Genomic DNA, 20,895 nt, shown 5'->3' with positions numbered 1-20,895 from the left:
GACACATAAGTCTCACTGAACCGTGATTTATTTTCAAAGAGTATTCTTAAGCATGTATTTTATTTACTAGCGATTCTTCAAGAACATTAACACATTTAATCACACTATGTAACCACGGAAGTAGTTGCCAGGGAGTATCTGATGAAATCATAACCAAAATCCGTTTAGCAAATGGGAATTTTATTCACTTTAATAGTGCCTAACAGAATTTTTTAAAAGACACAGATTTAAAATTATAATCAGAAAGCACCCTCTAAATATCAAAGTTACAATTTATTCAGAGGCAGAAAGAAACAAGTTTTGACCGTATGAGCTTTCGGGCAGAGAATCTTGCCGCTCCATTTTGACACGGCCGTAGTTACGACCGCTCTCAACAGCCTCTGAAAGACTACACTGGTGCAAATCTGCAACACACCAGATAACTTTAAGAGTTTTAACAATTTACACAAGCACAGAAACTATGCACCCTCCGCAGGTGGGATGGAAATGGTACAAAACACTAACAATTAAAATATTGACCTTGCCACCGAAAGTGCAACTTGGTTTTAACTTCTAAGAAAAGTCTTACGGCGAAAGGGTGGCGACTTAATATACCAAAATTAATATTTAATTAAACCCATGAAATGCAATCTTATATACAATTCTACAAGTTTGTCCAAACAATACTTAAGATGTTCTACAGTACCGCCTCTCAAGATCATAGGCAATAATACCAAAGTTTCCAAAGTTCAAAACATATTTCAGGTATTAGGCCGTTATACTCCAAGCAATACATTCGTTAACACACCAAATCCGACAAACATGACAGAGGCTGCTACTAACGTACGGTAGATTGATAGTGAGATTACCAAACAACCCGTACCGCATGTTGCCCTAACCTGACCCTACTTCACAAGGGAAAAACGGACCACCCAATTTTTATAAAAAACCCATCCCGCGGGTAGGCAAACGAAGAAGAATGGTGGGACGACCCCAAAGCAAAATGGCTAGTGACCTCACCAAGAGTAAATCAAACAACATATCACCAATCACTTCTAATAAACTGCGATTTCTCGAGAAGACCTGGCGCAGCAGCCCCAAACCGCTCTCCTGAACCGTCCGCTGCCAGCCGTTTCAACTGACGCAGGAAGGCGCGCCGATCTCCCGTCTCACGGCGTCGCAGCTCGCACCGGCCAGACTGATGTCGTGGGTTGACTCCTGTTTGCTCTCGTGTCGACCGCGAAGTCACTACCCCTCGCTATACGCCACAGCCCGCTGGACTCACGTGGCGACCTCACATGCGCCGACGCTCAAGACGGGCAAGTCATTTTGTGTCTCAGTGCGCGACCGACCAACCGATCGATCGAACCGCCAATGACCATTGCCTGAGCAAACTCGAGCAGACTGGCGGCCTAACGCGCAGACTCTGATGCAGAAACTAAGCCCCGACCGGGCGACCACTTGCTGAGTTCTCTTTCTGGTGGAGAGGGGAGATTTTGCCAGCTTTAAAGGCTGATCCGAACAACAAACATTCTAGCAATCCGAACGACAGACAGACACTAACTGCGTAACAAATGCGGACGAGAGACAGACTAGCAAGCCGAAGACGAAAGACTGACCCAGACTGACTCACTGGCGAGCTCATAGCGCCCCTTAAATGCACGTGAACAGGCAACCTTTCCCTTTTCCCACCAGAGGGGGACACCAAAGGTGCGATTGTCACAGCGGCGCCACCGCCAGAAACGGAGGGCGACTGCTTCACACAACGCGCTGCGGCGCGCTCTTCAAAACAGCAGTTTTTACTACGGCTCGCTCTATCTACGATAATGATAGAAGCTGAAGAAATGAATTAAAATTTGTGCCAGGACTCTAACCTTGGTCTTCTTGTTTACTAGACAGAAATGCTGACCTTTACACCTCCGCTACACAATGGTCAGCATTGCTGCACGAACTACCCAAGTCGAATGCCCTCCCCAACACAAACTTCAGTTCGTATCTCCAGCTTGTTTTCAGGTTCGGCACAAATTTTAATTCATTTCTTCGGCTTCGAACATTATCGTAGAAACGTTATCAAATCTAATCATCTTAATCTTCATTAAACCAGTCGTCATTTTGACTCTTCTGTATTTGGCCAACACAAGGTGCCATAGAGAATCGAAGTCCGGTATATGACTTCATATGGTCCTTAATCCGACGATCGCAGGTTATCATTCGACACTTTACATAGACTGTCTATATCCTTGCGTTGACTTCCTCGTCTGGCCATTGCTAGAGAATGTAGAACCGAGATATTTAAATGCTGATACTCTTGGTAGATCTTCTCCGTCAGCGCTACTGGTTCCAGCTTTTCGTGGATCCGATATCATGTACTGAGTTTTCTTTTTGTTGTGCCGCAGGCCACATCGAGCAGGTCGGTCGTACGACTCTTTTCTTTGGAGCTGGAGATCTATCTTGTTCTCCGCAGGCAGCATGACACCATGAGCATAGAGAAGTGTCCGTGGTATTGGCATGCGCAGATCTGATGTGACAGTGTCTATCGATGCCGAAGTCATTGGATGCTCAGGCAGCCGCTTGGACGATGCTACCCGGTTCAACGAAAAAAATGGTTCAAATGGCTCTGAGCACTATGGCTACTTAACATCTGAGGTCATCAGTCCCCTAGAACTTAGAACTACTCAAAACTAACTAACGTAAGGACATCACACACATCCAGGCGCGAGGCAGTATTCGAACCTGCGACCGTAGCAGCAGCGCGGTTCCAGAGTGAAGCGCCTAAAACCTCTCGGCCACAGCAGCCGGTGCGGTTCAACGTTCATAATCCGTACTCAATTAACGAGGTACTCTTGAATGCCATGTTCTCGATGCGCTAACCAGATTAGGTCATGCGCTACCCCGTCGGAAGCGCCTCTCCGGTTTCTAGGAAAGCGAGGAGTAGTGACTTATTCTTTTCGCGATATTTTTCCAGCAGAATCTATGTCGCAGGGATTGCAACAGTTGTGCCACAGGTTTTCACAAATCCGGCTTGGTTTTTTGTAATCGTGCGTATCTCGTGAAGCCTTTTGTCAAGGAAGCATTTTAAACTCTCCATCGTGTGACTGAGTGATGTAATTGGACAGTAATTAGAACACTCAGCAGTGATGCTACGCTGCCAATCTGTTGGTACTCCACATTACCTGATGATCTGGTTGAAAAGATCTGTTAACCAACCTGCCGAATTCCATTGTTGAGAACACAAAGTCTGCTGCGAGGTCATCAAGGCCAGTGGCTTCCCCTCTCTTCATCTCCTTCAGAGCAGCCTCGACTTCGGCAGTGCTAATCAATTAATAAACCGACATTGTTGGCATTGACTGATGGGCTATTCCTCGTTCGAAATTCTCTCAAAGTAGCTCCGCCACCGTTACGTTGAACTTTGATATCTCCAGAATACAGTTATTTTAATAACCACCCTGTAATAATCGCGATTATGACACAGCGGTACTAATAACATGATACACAGTGGCTATAAGCTGACGCAGTGGGGGACAATTTGCAGTTAATCCAGCATCAAAACAAAACAGGCGTGTCCATTCGATTAAAAGGGATTTTCGTTTCATTGTCTCCAACAGCGGTGGTAAATATAACGCAATTTATCCTTGTGTTGATGGGAAACAACGTGTTCCATACTAAGCATGCCTTATAGGTAATGTATGGTAAAATCGTTACGAAACCAGGTCAGTGTATAGCTCACACCACCTTATGATCCATGATGGCACTTCAGTCTTTTTGTTACAATGTGTCAGAGAAGTCTCCGTATCCTGGGGTGTGACAACACATAAAGCTATGTACACAGTGGAGGCCTCTCCCATGAGACACCGCCTTATCGTAGCACTGTCCGTGTGGGCGGGAGAGTTTGTGTGCTTCAAGGAAGCTGAGAGCTATATCGGCGGTGGCGTAGCTACTGGCAGGTCCAACCTAGCCGGGCAGGTCTCAGCAGAGGAGCCAGACAAAGTGTGCCTCACAACGACCCGTCTTATATCGTATATCCTGTATATCCTATTCCCTACCCGCTCCTCAGTTACCATTCCTTTTCTTTCTCTAATTACCTTAACACACCAGTGCCTTGTGGTTGGTCTCGGGAGGGATCTAAGGGAGAAAACCCTGAAAGAAAATCTGGAGTGGGGCCCCAAAGGCGGTTGGAAGGCGTACTACGTCCCCTTTCGGCAGCTCCTGCAACCGAAGTGATACCAGACGTATTGGCTTGCCTTTCCTCTGGATATTATCATTTAGGTCGAGAGGGAGACCGTGATGATTGGGCAACTCACGTGTCTTTATATTTATCGCTCTGGCTTGTAGCATCCTGGAGAGGACACTTCAGCGACGTCCAAGGACTTCGGCACAACACGGGAAGAGGCAGTTACTGGTTGTAAGCTCTGTCTGATTGGCGTAAGACTCGAGTGCCAGGGGCCACTTCCGACGGTGAGAGAGATCATTGCATCTCATTGGACAGCTACCGACCGCCTCAAGCTGGGCAGCCCCCAGCCAATAAGGTGCTGTCCCGCCACTATCCGCCTGCTTCACGGGGTGCGTAAAGCTTAGAAGTAATCTTCGACAAGCGGGTTGATATAATATACCTACCAACAACAAAAATGAAATAATAAAGAACTCACTATTTCGTATTGCCACCTGGAATGTTAGGACCATGTGTCCAAGGTACATTGACAATGCCCAAGAGGTTGATTTCATCCGTAAGACTGCCGTAATTGACAGAGAGCTCCATCGTTTGAATGTAGACATCGCGGGACTGCAGGAGGCGCGGCTTCCAGACGCGGGCTCTATCAGGGAGGATAATTACACATTCTTCTGGCAGGGGAAGTCTCAAGACGAGCCAAGACTTCATGGCGTAGGATTTTCTGTTAAAAACGCCCTCCTGGACTGTACTGTGCCACCATCCGGTGGAACAGAGCGAATTATTGATTTGAAAATATGCTCCTCAAGTGGCACTGTCAGCATCTTAAATGTGTACGCACCTACCTCATCATACAGCATGGAAGAGAAGGATCTGTTTTATGACTTACTCAGTGACAGAATAGCCAAGGTACCTAGCACCGAGACACTGTATATTCTAGGGGACTTTAATGCTAGAGTTGGATCAGATAACGACATATGGCCGAATTGCCTGGGACATCATGGGGTGGGAAAAATGAATGAAAATGGCCAGAGACTGCCTGAAGTTTGCTGCTTTTATGGACTCTGTATCACAAACATATTTCCAGCTTAAGGATCAGCACAAGGTGTCTTGGAGACACCCGCGCTCTCATCACTGGCATCAACTTGACTTAGTCATAGGTAGGCGTACTGGTCTCAAAAATGTGCCACTGACACGAAGTTATCATAGTGCTGATTGCAACACAGACAACGCCCTGGTGTCGTGCACATTGAGGCTCACTCCTAAGAAATGTCACCACGCTAAACCGAGAGGTCATCCCCGTATCAACACAGATCATGTTCATGACACACAAAGAAAGCAGGATTTTGCCAGTAATTTTGAAAGTGCTTTCCCAGGAAACGTGCAAGCAGAAAGGAATGTTGATAAGAAATGGGCAAAACACTCGGGTGCAATCTACAACTCAGCAGTATTGGCCTATGGAATAAAAGGAGAAAGAAATAAGGACTGGTATGAGCAAAATTTGGAAGAAATGGAATCAGTCACTGAGGCTAAACGGAAAGCCCTCCTTGCTTACAAAAGAAACCCAAATGAAAGAACTCGAGATGACCTACGAAAAGCAAAGAACAGGGCACAGCAAACATCCTGGAGATGCGCAAATAACTACTGGCTGAATTTATGTGCAGGTATTCAGAAAGCGGCCGACTCTGGGAATGCTAAGGCAATGTACGATGGTATTAAGAAAGCAATTGGACCAACTGTCAGAAAAACAGCTCCTCTGAAATCCAAGACGGGTGAAGTCATTACTGATGAAGGCAAACAAATGGATCGCTGGGTTGAACACTACCTCGAGTTGTATGCAGCCGAGAATGAAGTTAGCAAGGATGCATGTGACGCCATCAAACAAATGCCAGTTATGGAAGAACTAGATGCAATGCCTACTATGGAAGAACTCAGTAGAGAAATAGATTCTCTTGCTAACGGAAAGGCCCCAGGTGAAGATGGGATCCCTGAAGAGGTTATTAAGTATAACAAGTCTGTCCTTCTCAAACATTTATATTCACTTATCACAACCAGCTGGGAAGAAGGTTATGTCCCGATGAATTCGAGGATAGTTACTCTATATAAACAGAAAGGGAACAGAAGTGACTGTAACAATTACCGAGGCATTTCATTACTAAGTGTAGCTGGAAAAGCTTATACAGGAGTCATCCTAATGCGATTACAGATCTTAGCTTCCAGAATCTACCCAGAATCTCAGTGTGGCTTCAGGCCCGGCCGATCAACCGTAGATATGATCTTCTCCTTAAGACAGCTACAAGAGAAATGTCGTGAGCAGCAGAGGCCACTTCATATTGCTTTCATTGACCTTGTTAAAGCGTTTTATTTAGTGAGCAGAAATGGGCTTTTCAAACTGTTGCAGAAGATTGGATGCCCACCTAAACTACTGCAGATAATTGTCTCTTTCCATGAGAAAACACAAGCAACAATTTGCTTCAATGGTAAAACATCAGAAGCATTCCCTGTTAATAGCGGTGTGAAACAGGGGTGTGTGTTAGCTCCTACATTATTTGGGATTTTCTTTTCCCTTCTGCTCAGATTTGCCTTTGAAGACTGTGAGGAGGGACTGTATCTACATACGAGGTCTGATGGAAATCTTTTCAACATTGCTCGCCTCAAGGCCAAGACCAAAGTAAATACAGTTGTTATCCGTGAGTTGTTATATGCGGACGATGCAGCTCCAATAGCGAACACAGAAGATGAGCTGCAGTATATAATCAACAAATTATCAAATGCCTGTGAAAAGTTTGGTCTACTTATCAGCCTTCAAAAGACTAAGATCATGGCGCAGAACACTACCAACCTTCCATCCATTAGCATTGATGGCAATCCTATCCAGGTAGTTGATGACTTTACCTACTTGAGATCCACAATATGTAGCAACTCGTCCATGGACACTGAACTTACTAACAGAATCGCAAAGGCATCATCTGTGATGGCTAGACTGAAAAACAGAGTATGGAACAACGGACTTATTATCACAAAAACTAAATTAAAAGTCTACAACGCTTGTGTTATAAGCACCCTTCTCTATAGCTGTGAGACATGGACAACTCTTTCTAGGCATGAATCTCGACTCAACAGCTTCCATCTCCGCTGTCTCCGGAAGATCATTCAGATCTCTTGGAGAGATAGAGTACCCAACACCGAAGTCTTTCATCGCGCAAGCACAACCAGCATCTTTGCAGTCCTGAGTCATAGACGTCTAAGATGGTTGGGACATGTCACGCGCATGAACCCTGAACGGATACCGAAACAGCTGCTGTACGGCGAACTTCAGGAAGGTGTTAGGCCAGTGGGACGACCACATCTTCGTTTCAAGGATGTCTGCAAGAGAGACCTGACCAAGACCAGAATCAATCCAAGTCGCTGGGAAAGCATTGCAGATGACCGTGTCAAGTGGCGAGTAACTGTGCGCAACGGCGTCAAGCTCTCAGAGGACGAACGCACACAGGAACAAATCACGAAGAGGACAAAGCGATGAGACGGAGCGGCTTCTGTTCCCTCAAATTTCACATGTCCAAACTGCAGTAGGGACTGCCACTCTCGAGTGGGACTTTTTAGCCACAGCAGACGCTGCAGACTCTGAACCAAGCATGCTACACCATCATCCCTCAAGGGTGGATGGGTGCAATTTACAGTGGATCTGTATGAGCTTTACACATGGAGCCATTCATTTACATGTCCTCTTTGGCATCCTGCAGAGCACGACTACGAGTTGGCCAATGAAAGACATTCACAGTAGTGCTGATATTCGTAATTAGTCTCGTACCGATGTTGAGCCATATGGAACCTGAATATGTCCCATAATGAGGTGTCTGGTGTGATATAGAGCGGACTTCGTGAAGGCTATTTCAATGTGGCTGGTGACACCGAACACCACCAATCCAGAGGTTTCGAAATTGTTCAGCGAGGAGCTCGGGCCGTCCTGGTGTATTGATTTGGAGCTCCGGCCTGGTGTAACTACATGTCATCCATGACTCCCTTGTGATAGAACTGAGGAGCTAACCACGTGTTCAGTATATTCAAAATAATAATATCCATCCAAGTACCCCTTAAAAAATTATATGAGCAGCTAACGTGTTTTTCCGTCTTTACGTGTTGTATCAAAGCACGAGGCACGCTCCTTTATCACTGATCCATACAGTGGGGTCTTTCCCTAGACGAGAAAGCCCATTTCTGCTCTGTAAACTGTGATAGATTGTAGATCCCATCAGAAAATTACATTCTTGAGCGAGACGACGTTTAGAAATTGTTTCAGCAAAGCACTGCCGGCAGCTCACAAATACCGTTCTAAATACTATCGTTTTCAGGTCTTCTCTGTTATGTCTGTACACTGTGTTTGCTTGAGGTTCAGCACCTTCATTTCGAACGATTTAACTGGGGACTGTTCAGTACATTGAGCGACAGTGGCACAAGTTACATCTCGCACATTATTACGCCCCTACAATTTAGGGACTGGCCAATGCGAGATCTAAAAATCCACTTATTGTTTCTTCTGTCTATAAACTTTCGTGCACCCATATATCCGCAACCAGTCCTCAAAATGTAACTATGTCCACTCAAATCTTCATGGTTTCAAAACAGAAACAAAGCAACAGACTACACTGAACAATAGGGGTGAAATGGCACAACACTGCATTTAGCACCACGTTCTGCCCACAAACGGGCCAATTGGGACCGACCGAACACCACGTAATCCTATGCCCTTGCCATCATTTGGATGCTATGTGTAGGGATGGGTGTGAGCATACCACTTCCCTAGCCGTTGTAGGTTTAGCTGACTTGCGGCTACTACCACTCAGTCAAGTAGCTCCTCACTTAGCATCATGAAGGTGAAGACACAATGTTCCAGTCCTTCTGTGCCTCAGACATCTACGCTCCTTCAGGATTGGAGAGGCGAGGCTCCTTTTCGTGGGGCTGGCAACCTGCATTGGTGCCAAGTGGTCATTTTAAGTCCACTCGCCCCCACTAAGGTCAGCTGTCGTGTCATTTGCCTTGAGCAGAGCTTGGCACGATCGTCGAACGTCTCCAGCTTGTGGAGACGTTGGAACAACAAGTTCATTGTGACCGCCCCAGTGTCACACGGTACATTGCACATTACTCCAGTTGCCTTGATCGCTTTTATATCTCGCGCTCGCTGGTGGGAGGAATCCAACTGGTTGAGGTTTGGCCCGTCGCTTTTTCCAACCATTCGACATATGTCTGCACAGTCACACTCGTCCGCCGGAGGGTGTGGTATGGAAAGGGTGTTTGAAAGCAGTCATTATTGCAACTGGCTAGCCAGTGACTGTGTGGACGATGCGGCCTATTCTACACTTTATTTTAGATCTTTATGACGATGCTATGCTGATTATATTTATATGTTTTGACGATGCCATTATGGCCTAATCACTTTAGGACATAGTCTAAAAAGGATCTAAGGATGGTCATTACGGACTGAAACCGGTCATCGTCTAAGAATTCATATTGTGATCAAAGATGAAATGAAAAACATTTGACAGTATTGGACCATTGTTAGTATACGCGACCATGTCGTACTTGGTGAAAGGAGTCACCCTAATTCAGTCGACGGCATGGTCAAAGTGGGTGGAGGAGCATACAGAGGTTCAGCGTACTATTTTGTCCTGGGGTGGGAAATTTCCCCTAAAGAGGGAAGAATCAGCAATGATCAACGGAGTGAGGATGCAGAAGGCAATGCAAACCACTGCATTAAAGGCATGTAATATGTATCCGCAGGACATTGTAATTGGAAAAGTGTCATGGTAATCTGTCTATTGGCGATAGATTCTAGACTAGCCCCCCCGCCCCGCCCCCCCCCCCCCCCCCATTCAGATCTCTAGGAGGGGACTGCCAACGAGGAGGTGACCATGAAAAAGAGACTGAAATACCAACGAAAGGAAAACGTTCTTGGCGTCGGGGCGTAGTGTGTCAGAAATCTGAACGTGGTTGGGATACTAGAAATTCTGAACAGGGAAATACAAAGGCTTAATCTAGATGTAGTGGGTGTCAGTGAAGTGAATTGGAAAGAAGACAAGGATTTCTGGTGAAATGAGTGTAGGGTAATATCAGCAGCAGGAGAAAATCGTGTGACAGGCGTAGGATTCGTTATGAACACTAAGGTAGGGCTGAGACAGAGTCACTGTGAACGATTCATCAACAGATTTGAACTGACAGCAAACCAACACCAACAACGATAGGCTCGGTAGTAGAATGAGAGAGGAGAAAGACTAATTGAGTTCTGCAATAAATTTCAGCTAGTAAAAGCTGTTAAAGAACCACACGAGGAGGAGGTATTCTTCGAAAAGGCTGGGAGATACAGGAAGATTTCCGTTAGATTACATAATTGTCAGGCAGAGATTTCGAAATTGGATACTGGATTTTAAGGCAATACACGAGCAGATATAGCCTTAGGTCATAATTCATTAGTGACGAAGAGTAGGCTAAAGCTTAAGAAACTGACCAGGAAGAATCAATGCACAAAGTAGTGTGATTCGGAAATGAATAAAGGGGAATAAAGAGATGAGCTTGAAGTTCTCTGAGACTATAGATGCTGCAATAAGAAGTTGCTCAGTAGAAGGTTCAGTTGAATAAGAATGGACACTGTAAAAAGGGCTGTCACTTATGCTGGTAAGAGAAACACAGGTACAAAGAAGATAACTACAAAGAAACCATGTGTTATAGAAGAAACACTTCATTTAATCGATGAAAGAAGGAATTACAAAAATGATCAGGGAAATTCAAGAATACAGAAATGCAAGTAACTTAGGAATGAAATAAACAAGAGATGCAGAAATGAGAAATCAGAATTTCTAAAATCACTGGGGGAAGTGGCAACAAAACTACTATTTACGTTGGTGTGTAGACTGTATGAGATCTGTTATATACCATCAGACTTTCGGAAAATCATCATCCACACAATTCCGAAGAGTACGAGATTTAGCGCACAAACAGCTTAACAATTTACGCATCCGAGGTGCTGACAAGAATGATATACTGAAGACTGGAAATGAAAATTGAGGATGTGTTAGATGACTTTCAGTTTGGCTTCAGGAAAGGTAAAGGCGCCAGAGAGGCAATTCTGACGTTGCGGTTGCTAATGGAACAAAAAAAGAAAAAAAAGAAAAAAAAAAAAAAAACAACGTCAAGACATATTCATAGGATTTGTCAACCAGGCAAAAGGGTTCAACAATGTCAAACAGTGCAACGGTGCAAGACGTTCGAAATTCTGAGAAAAATAGGACGAAGCTATAGGGAAAGAAGGGTAATAAACAGTATGTAAGAAACGAAAGGCAACAACAAGATTGGAAGACGAAAATCGAAGCGCTCGGAATAAAAAGATTGTAAGACAGAGATGTAATATTTCACCATTGCTGTTCAATCAATGCATCGAAGAAGAAATGCCGGATGTAAAACAATGGTTCACGAGTGGAACTAAAATTTAAGGTGAAAGGATTCGATGATGACACTGATGTTCTCAGTGAAAGTGAAAAAGAATTACACGAAGTGTTGAATGGTATGAACAGTCTGATGAGTGAAGAATATGGGCTAAAGGAAAGATGAAAGCAATAGACGTAGCAGAAATGGGAACAGCGCGAAACTTAACGTCGGGACTGGTGACTACGAAATAAATGAAATTAAGGAATTCTGCTACCTATGCAGCAAAATGACCCATGTCGGATGGAGCAAGGAGGACCTGAAAAGCAGATTAGTACTGGCAGAAAGAGCATTCCTGGCCACTAGAAATCCACTGGTATGAAACACAGGTTTTAATTTGAGGAAGAAATTTCAGAGATTGTATGTTTGAAGCAGAGAATTTTATGGTAGTGAAACCAGTACCGCGAGAAAACACAAACAGAAAAGAATCGAATCATTTGAGATACTGTGCTACAGAAGAAAGTTTAAAATAAGATTGCCCAATAAGGTAAAAACTGAGGAGGTTCTCCACAGACTCGGCGAGGAAAGGAATATACATTGACAAGAAGAAGGGAGAGGATGGTAGAACGTCTGTTAAGACATCACAGAATATCTTCCATGGTACTAGAGCTAGTTTTAGAGAGCAAAAACTGTAGAAGAAGACAGAGATTGGAATATACCCAGCAAATAATTGAGGACAATGTTTGCAAGTGCTACTCTGAGATGTAGAGGTTGGCACAGGACAGAGGAGAGGGATTCGTGGCCGGAGCATCAAACCAGTGGGAAGACTCGGGGACTGTGTGTTATGTTGCCTTCATCACCATTTCACCCTCAGAGACATGAAAGTCGTTGAAGTGGCGTCTATTAAAAAGAATTGCACTAGGGGACTAGTCTGCCCGTCAGGAGGACCTAGTCTCATGCAAACTTCATTTCATTTCTGTGGATTACTAATGTCTTCATGGCTTCCGGTAGGGATAAGTGGCCAAAGTGTTTACCATAGTAAGCGTTAGCTGCTTTCAAAAAAACCACGAATAATACAAAAGATTAAACAGATTTATAAACAGTTTTATATACAAAGCTATCACCTGGCATTGTATCCCTTTGTGACAATTTCAACTAATTCAGTTGTATTGTTTAAAACCGTCTCTGTTATGTTATATTTGGCCTGAGTACAAAAGGCGCTAGGTATTACTTCAGATACTAGGACATCAAATTGCCTAGAAAATGTGCCCGGAAATCAGAAAAAATCATGGCATCCTATTACCTGCTTAGGTACCGGAAATTAGTCACTATGTAAGCCCTCAGAGAAATGCGTGTAGTTCCAATACATTGTTTTCTTTTTCATTCAAAAATATTTCTTGTTATACTTTATAACACGAGGGCTATTCGGAAAGTAAGGCCTGATCGTTCGCGAAATGAAAACCACAGCGAATGTCAAACACGTTTCATTTGCAGCAGTTAGCTGCACCTTCCAGCTACTTCTCTACAGAGTCGCCACTCCGACTGAGACATTTGTCGTAGCGTTGTACCACATTTCCAATACCCACGTCATAGGATGCAGTCCCCTCTGTTTTCTGTCAGTTCTTTGCGTTCTGCAGCCTGTTGTCTGTGTCAAAATTTTGTCTCATAGCGAGCGATTCATGTGAGCAGATAGGAAAATCAGAGGAAGCCAAATCGGGGCTGTACGGCTGTTGATCGAACACTTCCCACCTAAAACACTGCAGGGACGTCCTCATTGCCCCTTTAGGATGCAGCCGACGTTTGTCATGGAGAAGGGAATGCATGACAATTGCGTTATGTGTGCTGCATGAAATCAGGGGAAATCTCTCACAAGCACTCATACTTAATGGGGAGACATTTTCTAGGCACCTTTATGTGCTCACTATGCGCTCAGAACTGAAAAGAGCGACGTCACGCGATTGATGAGTATTCTGGAGACACTGCCCAACACACCTATGCAAATCTTTAGGGAATTTCACTGTGGTTTCCATTTTCCGACCGATCGGACCTTTCTTTCCGAATCGCTCTCGTATAGACATTCAACAGGCGTAATTAATAAGCTTCTATGAATACCTGTGGTTTGGTGAAATTTGTATTCCTTTTTGTGACCATTTTATCCCCACCCCCCCTCTTCACCAGCTAAGTGTCCGGATATGGCGCCCTACTGTGTCAGTATTGGGACTTAAACAGAGAAGTATGACGATCTCTGGTTTCGACCCTGTCAGTGATGCAGGGAGGCTTATCTTTTGTTGAAATAATGGTTATACCAGCACCTGATATACTGAAGAAAATTACACAGTAAAAAATACATGTCATGTGGCACAACGGCCTGGTGCAAGTCCTTCAATTTGACGCCAGTTCTGCGACTTGCATGTCCTGAGAACCAATGGCAGTCATCCTCATCATAAAAAATCTGAAAGCTCTGCTGTCCTATTTCAAGGTAAAAAGACAAGGAAATAGTGACTGCCGGTGATTTTAATGTGGATTTATTGAAAAGATCTGTCAGTGAACAATTGTTGCAGTCAGTAACACTATCATTCAATTTAGTTCCCACTGTGAACTTTGCTACTAGGATATGTAAATGCTCTGAGACTACTACTGATAATACCTTTGTCAATAAACCTAGGAAAAAGAGTCATCTCACAAAACCAAAAGTAAATGGACTATCTGATCATGACATGCAGCATCTTATGTAAAATGTTGAAACTCGTCAGGATAAAAAATCTATTAATTCTGAGTAAATGAGGGCCATAAATGAGTCAAGAATTGAGAAATTCAGGAAATTACTCAAAGACATGAACTGGATAGATGTTTACAATACTTGTGATTCAAAAGGAAAATACAGCGCATTCATTGATAAAGTTACTTCCACTTTTGAAAACTGTCTTCCTCTATAGGTAACTCAAATCACACAATAGTCAAAAAATAACCATGGATTACACAAGGAATAAAGATATCATGTTGGACAAAAAGGAGACTGTATCTACTATCTGCGAACTGCTCTGATGTTAGAACTGTAATGCTTTAAAAAGAATACAGCAAAATATTGAAGCAAGTAATCCAGAAATCGACATGGCTTTATTAAGAGGAAAAAGACAATTACATCAGTCAACAAAATTAAAACTGTATGAGATATAGTGAAGACAGAGACAGGTGGGGCCAAAAAGGAAGAGCAACAGATAGCTCTAAAAATAAATGAGACATTGGTAACAAGTACATGTAGAGTTGCAAAGCATCTTAAACAGGTAGTTCTTTTCCATTACTGACAGCTTGTGATGATCAGGTTTGGTGAACAGTGCAATGGAGTAACTGAGACCAGTCTTTAAAAATAACTTCAGTGAAATGGAAATGACACTGACATCTCCCAAAGAAGCAGCATCCATCGTAAAATCCTTAAAATCTAAGTATTACAGTGGGTATGATAATGTACCAATGAAGTTAATCAAAGAGTGCTCCATCTTGGGTCCATTTCTTTTTCTTGTATACATTAATGACCTATCATCTGTTACATTGCCAAATGCTAAGTTTGTTTTGTTTGCAGGTGATACAAAAATTGCAATAAGCAGCAAGTCAAGTACAGATTTAAAAATAGCTGCTAATCCAATTTTCATTGAGATTAATAGTTGGTTTGAAGCTAATTCACTGTTATTAAACTTTCAGAAGACCCAGTATATGCACTTCAGAACCTGTGACAGATTTCCTTTCAGCATGTGTATAACGTATGAAGAAATAAAGATCGAAGAGGCTGACAGTGTTAAATTTCTGGGATTACAGCTCGATAACAAATTCAGTTGGAAGGGCACAGCACAGAACTGCTTAAGCGTCTAAACAAGTCTGTATTTGCCGTGAGAATGATGTCAGATGTAGGATATATAAACATAAAAAACTTGCATACATTTCATACTTTCGTTCTATTATTTCATTATATTCTGGGGCATCTCATCAAACCGGGGAAACGTTTTTAGGGTACAAAAGCGTGTGATGAGAATCATTTGTCGAGTAAATTCAACAACATCATGTAGAAAACTGTTCAAAGGACTTTTTACTCTAACCACTGCTTATCAGTATATTTATTCCTTAATGAAATTTGTTGCAAGTAATACATATATATTTCCAACCAATAGCTCAATACGTTGTATCAATACTATGGATAAGAACAATCTTCATAAATACCTAGAATCACTTACCTTGGTCTAAAAAGGGGTCTGATATTCAGGAACACACATTTGCAATAAATTGCCAGCAACCATTAAAAACTTGGTTTCAGGTAAAACACGATTTAAACAGAGTTTGGACTTTTTCTACTCCTTAGATGAATATCTTAACAGAGACTGTTAAGCCAGCTTAAGTGAAGATATCTGTTAGATTTCAGTTTTGACCTCACTTGGTCACAACAGTCAAGATTAGATATTTTGTATATGATAAATATATAATAGTGCATAACAGTGTTTCATTCTGACAGCGCGTTAATTCTGTAAATATTATCTCTTCCAATTTAGCGCATTGTATTCACCTTTTTCGACAATCTCCTGACAAATCATAAGGGTATTATATTCAAATGTTTTATGTTTTTATGTTGTACTTCCCGACATGTTCCACTCCCACGCGAATCATCTCATTTTTTGGGTCTATGGAACGAAATGAATCTAATCGAAGTATTAACTGGCCTCAAAGATGCTTACCTTCGGTGATCGGGCGGGAACCCATGTTACCAACGTGGCAAGGTCGTTGGAAATGGTATAATTAAGTGATGATGAATAATAGAGATAGGAAGAAAAATATTAATGATTCCGGAGAAATCACTGGAATAGCGTCTCTCTGTGTTCAAATTTGGGTCCACTCCTCTTTCTTATACACGTGAATGACTTTCCACTTAAGTTGTATGAAGCAGAAATGATTCTTTCTGCAGATGACACATGTTGTAATTTATTCGTTTGGGGATGCAGCGAACGAAGACATTGTTAAAAGTCTTTTTCGAGGAATGTGGACAACATTTTCTGCAGTTGGAATCTCCATTAATTTCAAAAATCAGTTTTAGATGTATATATGAAGTAGAATAACACGCAATAACAAAAATAGTAAGAGTCAGTATGTAAGATAGGATGTTCCTAAATTTGGGATATATAGATTTCATATGCAGCAGTAGGGGCCTAACTACTGTTACTAAACGGTGCGTTGGAGTTTACACGGTCCATTAGAGGACCACACTTGATTTCTACACAGCGAAGCGAAACTGAAACTGACGCAGAAGCTAACCGGTGGCGGCAACATCGGATATCCATTTATGACTGTCACTGCTGCGCCCGATAGTGACGTACGGCCTTCCGAGCGGCCTGCGTCGCGGTTTTCCATCCCTGCGCCCACTCTCCCCCCCCCCCCCCCGCCTCCCACCCCCCACTCACACCCCCTCATCCATTGCTCTCGTTCCGTCCCTCACGCACGCACACACGCACGTAAGTGCATGGTGGAGGCTGCGCGCCTCGGTCCGCAATCTCTGTCTCGTCGCCAGGACGTTGTTATCGTGTTTTATGTCTTCCGGAGAGCGGGCAGTTGGTTGAGAGGGTTGGGGGAGTGAAGGGATGAAGGGAGAAAGGGTGAGAGCTGGTGGACGAATGGCCTTTCCATCGCAGCACGTGTGTGTGAGAGAGAGTTGAGAGGGTAGGAAGGCTAGCGCCGCTTTAAATTTCGAAGTGGTCCTAAAGAACAGCATTTTCAGCAGTCCGGCCGGCCACCGGTTATTTACCGCTGAAAACGGTGGGGAGGCAGCGGGCGCGTGGAGGAGAAGAAGGAGCGAGGAGGACCCGAAGGGAAGAGATGAGGCGAAATATGGGTGCGCGGCAGCTGGTTGAGCGTACGGCCCAAGTCTTCCGAGAGAGAAGGGGAACGGCAGGTGTAAAGTTGGAAGTGCACAAACAACAGTGTGGGGATGACACGAAGGACACAACAGAATATTGGATACTTATTCGCTTTACGGCAATATGGCGAACGTCGTTCGGCAGACACCGTGACGTAAGGACCGTGGAAGCTGCGCCATCAACAGCAGTATGCTACGCGTGATGGACCAGACACGAGAGGAGTCAAAAGAGGAACGAGGATTTTGAAGGGGATGGTGGCAACGGAATCGTTCATAAAAGAAAACCAGATAAGTAAACGGTGGAAAGGGGAAGAGATAAAGAACATCGATAGCAGTCTAAAGCAGGGATTTTTCCGAAAATATTTTCCAGGCAGATGGACGGGACACTGTGTTGTCAAACTGTGATTCGCGGCTAGACAATAAGAAAAATTCACCTCACAATCAAGAGTATCGTTCCGTTTTATTTACATGTACTGCAGAGTTAAAAGACTGTCACCATCTTGGAAAGAGATCTTTTATCGCCCATTTCATTTTTTAGTTTTAGTGCCAGTCATGAGCAAAAACACATATACTATTTACGCAGTTCCCTTTAACATTTATCAGTGTGTATTAGAAGTCCTAATTTTTTGCAAATTAGTGACCAACACTACTGATGTAATATTTATACAGATGAGGTAAGAGGAAAACTTTACATCGCAGTTAAAAATTAATTATCTCGCAGTTTGCGTCAACATTTAGTAGTCGTCTTGAATAGCCAATGTTAACGAAACTTTTTTTAATAGATGACTGAAGGATTATTTGTTGAGTTTTACATATCCACTTTTAATTTCCACTTCCTGTAATTCAGAAAACATATCACAAACATTTACCACCACATGTAAACTGGCAGTGTTAACACAAAAACATTGGGTGTATATGTTCCTTTTTCAACACGCTTCGTACTAAAGTGTACTGTGAACTGAAATTAAACACTGCCGAAGTACTAATGAGCGCCAGAATTACGGGGTATATAAATGACACAAAGTTCTTGGAGCATCCAGAACATTCGATGACTCAATTTGGTAGTGTATTAACTTTCACTTTTAATAATTAATACAAGTGAAAACCAATCCTTTTCTTTCGCACATAAAATATTATGGAAATATATATAAAAAATATAAAAAATATAGGTAAAACATTATAGGAAAAAATGTATTTATGAAAGTGACAAAATTAATCATATGTTCTTCAAAAAGAGAGATATATGCCACGTGATAACTTCAACATACTATGAATCAGTAAATTAAACAAATGTAACAGGCATCTCTCATAAGTGATGTTATATTGATCTTATAAAACAAAACAACAAGTTTTTGTATCTTATTGTGACATTTATAGGAAGACTGATTTTTGTAGCTTAGCCCGATAGCTTATGAAGATATCTATTATCATCATCATCATCATCATCATCAGTTATCTGCTATATTAGCAGGTCCTTTGCCTCTCCATTTTCTGCGATCCATTTTATATCTATTATACTTGACAAATTTTAAGTTTAGTCCGACGGCAAAACATCGTGTAAATAACCAGAAACATTAATCAGACACCAAAGATTCGAAAACAGCTGTAACCATGGTTGAAAAAAAAAAAAGACGCTATCACAAGTTTCCGTAATCTGACAAATATCTACCTCTACATCTACATTTATACTCCGCAAGCCAACCAACGGTGTGTGGTGTAAGAGCTTGGTTTATCGTACCAACCAACGCATGGCGGGTGCACTAGCTGACTGAAACATCTTCAGCTTGTGGAGACGGCATATATTTATATAGGAAGGGAAAGGCTAGAACAGAGAAAAGATGGCTTCCACTACCGCAGTTTCGGCAACATCCATCCATCCGATTAGGAATGACATAGTGAAGGAATTATCCTTTCTAGAAAAATAAGATTAGACAAAAAGGACGAAGCAAATATGATATGGGAAGCAGACTGGCACAAGGAAAGAAAACTTTTTCAGGAGAAAACCTGCACTCGTAAAAAATGTTAAGAATCCTAGCGTGATTGGGTGGGGCAGGTTCAGCATACAAGACGAATATGATACTCCACTGGGCATATTATGACTGCAGTCACCCGCACTCAACAGATACACGTATAGCACTACTCTCACACATCAGAAAGGAAAGATAACCAACGTGTTCTAAAGGCGTTTTACTGGTATGGGATATTGGTACTGAGACGATGAAGAAATTCCTTAAAGTGGACTTCTCTGCACAGCCTTGTATGGGAATGAAAGGAGTAACTTGAGTCACTTGAAAAGAGGTGCTATCGAAGACGTTTAAAAGTTAAGTGGACAGGTAAAGTAGTAAATGGGAAAAAAAGAGAGTAGGTGAAGAATGTATATTTAAGACCCTTGCTAGAGGAAGGTGTCCCTGAGACTACAACCTCCACTGTCAATGCACCAGAAACCCAGAGGCGAAACCAGAAGCGCGAACTGATACGGATGAACGTGTGCTGGCGTACGCTGGCGCCAGTACACCATGCGGCATAGAGGTTACGAGAGTATCGATAGAGGCCACCAACAAGACTCGATGGAAATGCGCCACCAACGTCCTCTCGGCCGCCATTATTTAAGATAGTCGCCGCGGACCAGGGGGCCAGATCGCTCGAGATTAGTCAGTTAGTTCGAGCCTGTTACGCCAGTTAGTTCGCGTCTGTACGCCGTGGAGTTCCAGCATGTCACCGAGACTGAGCCACAGACAGCCTCTAGCACAGAGACAGGCAGCACATAGTAACCTTAAAGTGAACATTGCGGACTTCTACTTCAACAGCATTGAGGCTGTGTGGACTATACAGAAGAGAGCTTTTACCACAGCATATGGAACTTTAAGTTAAATAGCTCTTTGTTTATGAATAAAGAACCCAGTTTGTGTTCTAGAACAAGGATACCAGCCACCAACCAACATCCTCCACTTGCCTCCCGTGGTACAGCTCTATAGAGACAACGAGACGACATAAAAGAGGCTAAAGAGAATACGACAGAACGCACCGTAGAATCGTGAGCAGTCTTTATGCGGGCTCACCCCAGGGATGGTTCGGCTGTCTCACCCGGACAGAGCTCATGAAGTCAGTCGATGGACCTCTGTTGGTCATGCCGAAGTTTTCAATAACACCATTATACCAGACCTGCTGTAAGCACGTGGTTGCTAGCATCCATTCGTGCTAAATCATACATGAGGAGCCCTGTAGGCTTGCAAACGTTGAGCAAAGGCAGTCAAAACTGAAGCTTTCCACCCAGAAAAAGGAGAAGTAACACAACAATCAGCCCTGTTCCCATCAAACGCTGTGCATACGACGAAACTTAAGATTTTCTAAAAAAAATCATCCCGCTTGCCGACTCACGAAGGGAGTTGAGCACACTTCGAATTGTTCTGTGGAGGTCTCGAAAACGCGTCACGTGGAACTG

At 43.1% G+C, this 20,895-nt stretch overlaps 1 protein-coding gene across 1 annotated transcript in view; it reads left to right on the top strand.

The window, feature by feature from the left end:
• The first annotated feature begins 4,657 nt into the window (after positions 1-4,657).
• Positions 4,658-20,895, top strand: part of LOC124788422 — a 111,899-nt gene continuing 95,661 nt past the window's right edge. Inside the window, exons 1-2 of the mRNA XM_047255689.1 lie at positions 4,658-5,053; positions 5,232-6,117. Coding sequence (XP_047111645.1) covers positions 4,658-5,053; positions 5,232-6,117 — 1,282 coding nt within the window. The remainder of the gene's footprint in view (positions 5,054-5,231; positions 6,118-20,895) is intronic.

The sequence above is a fragment of the Schistocerca piceifrons genome, chromosome 3 (assembly GCF_021461385.2).
Source record: "Schistocerca piceifrons isolate TAMUIC-IGC-003096 chromosome 3, iqSchPice1.1, whole genome shotgun sequence".
Taxonomy (NCBI): domain Eukaryota; kingdom Metazoa; phylum Arthropoda; class Insecta; order Orthoptera; family Acrididae; genus Schistocerca; species Schistocerca piceifrons.
The sequence above is the reverse complement of the archived record's forward strand: the minus strand, read 5'-3'. Positions and strand labels throughout refer to the sequence as shown.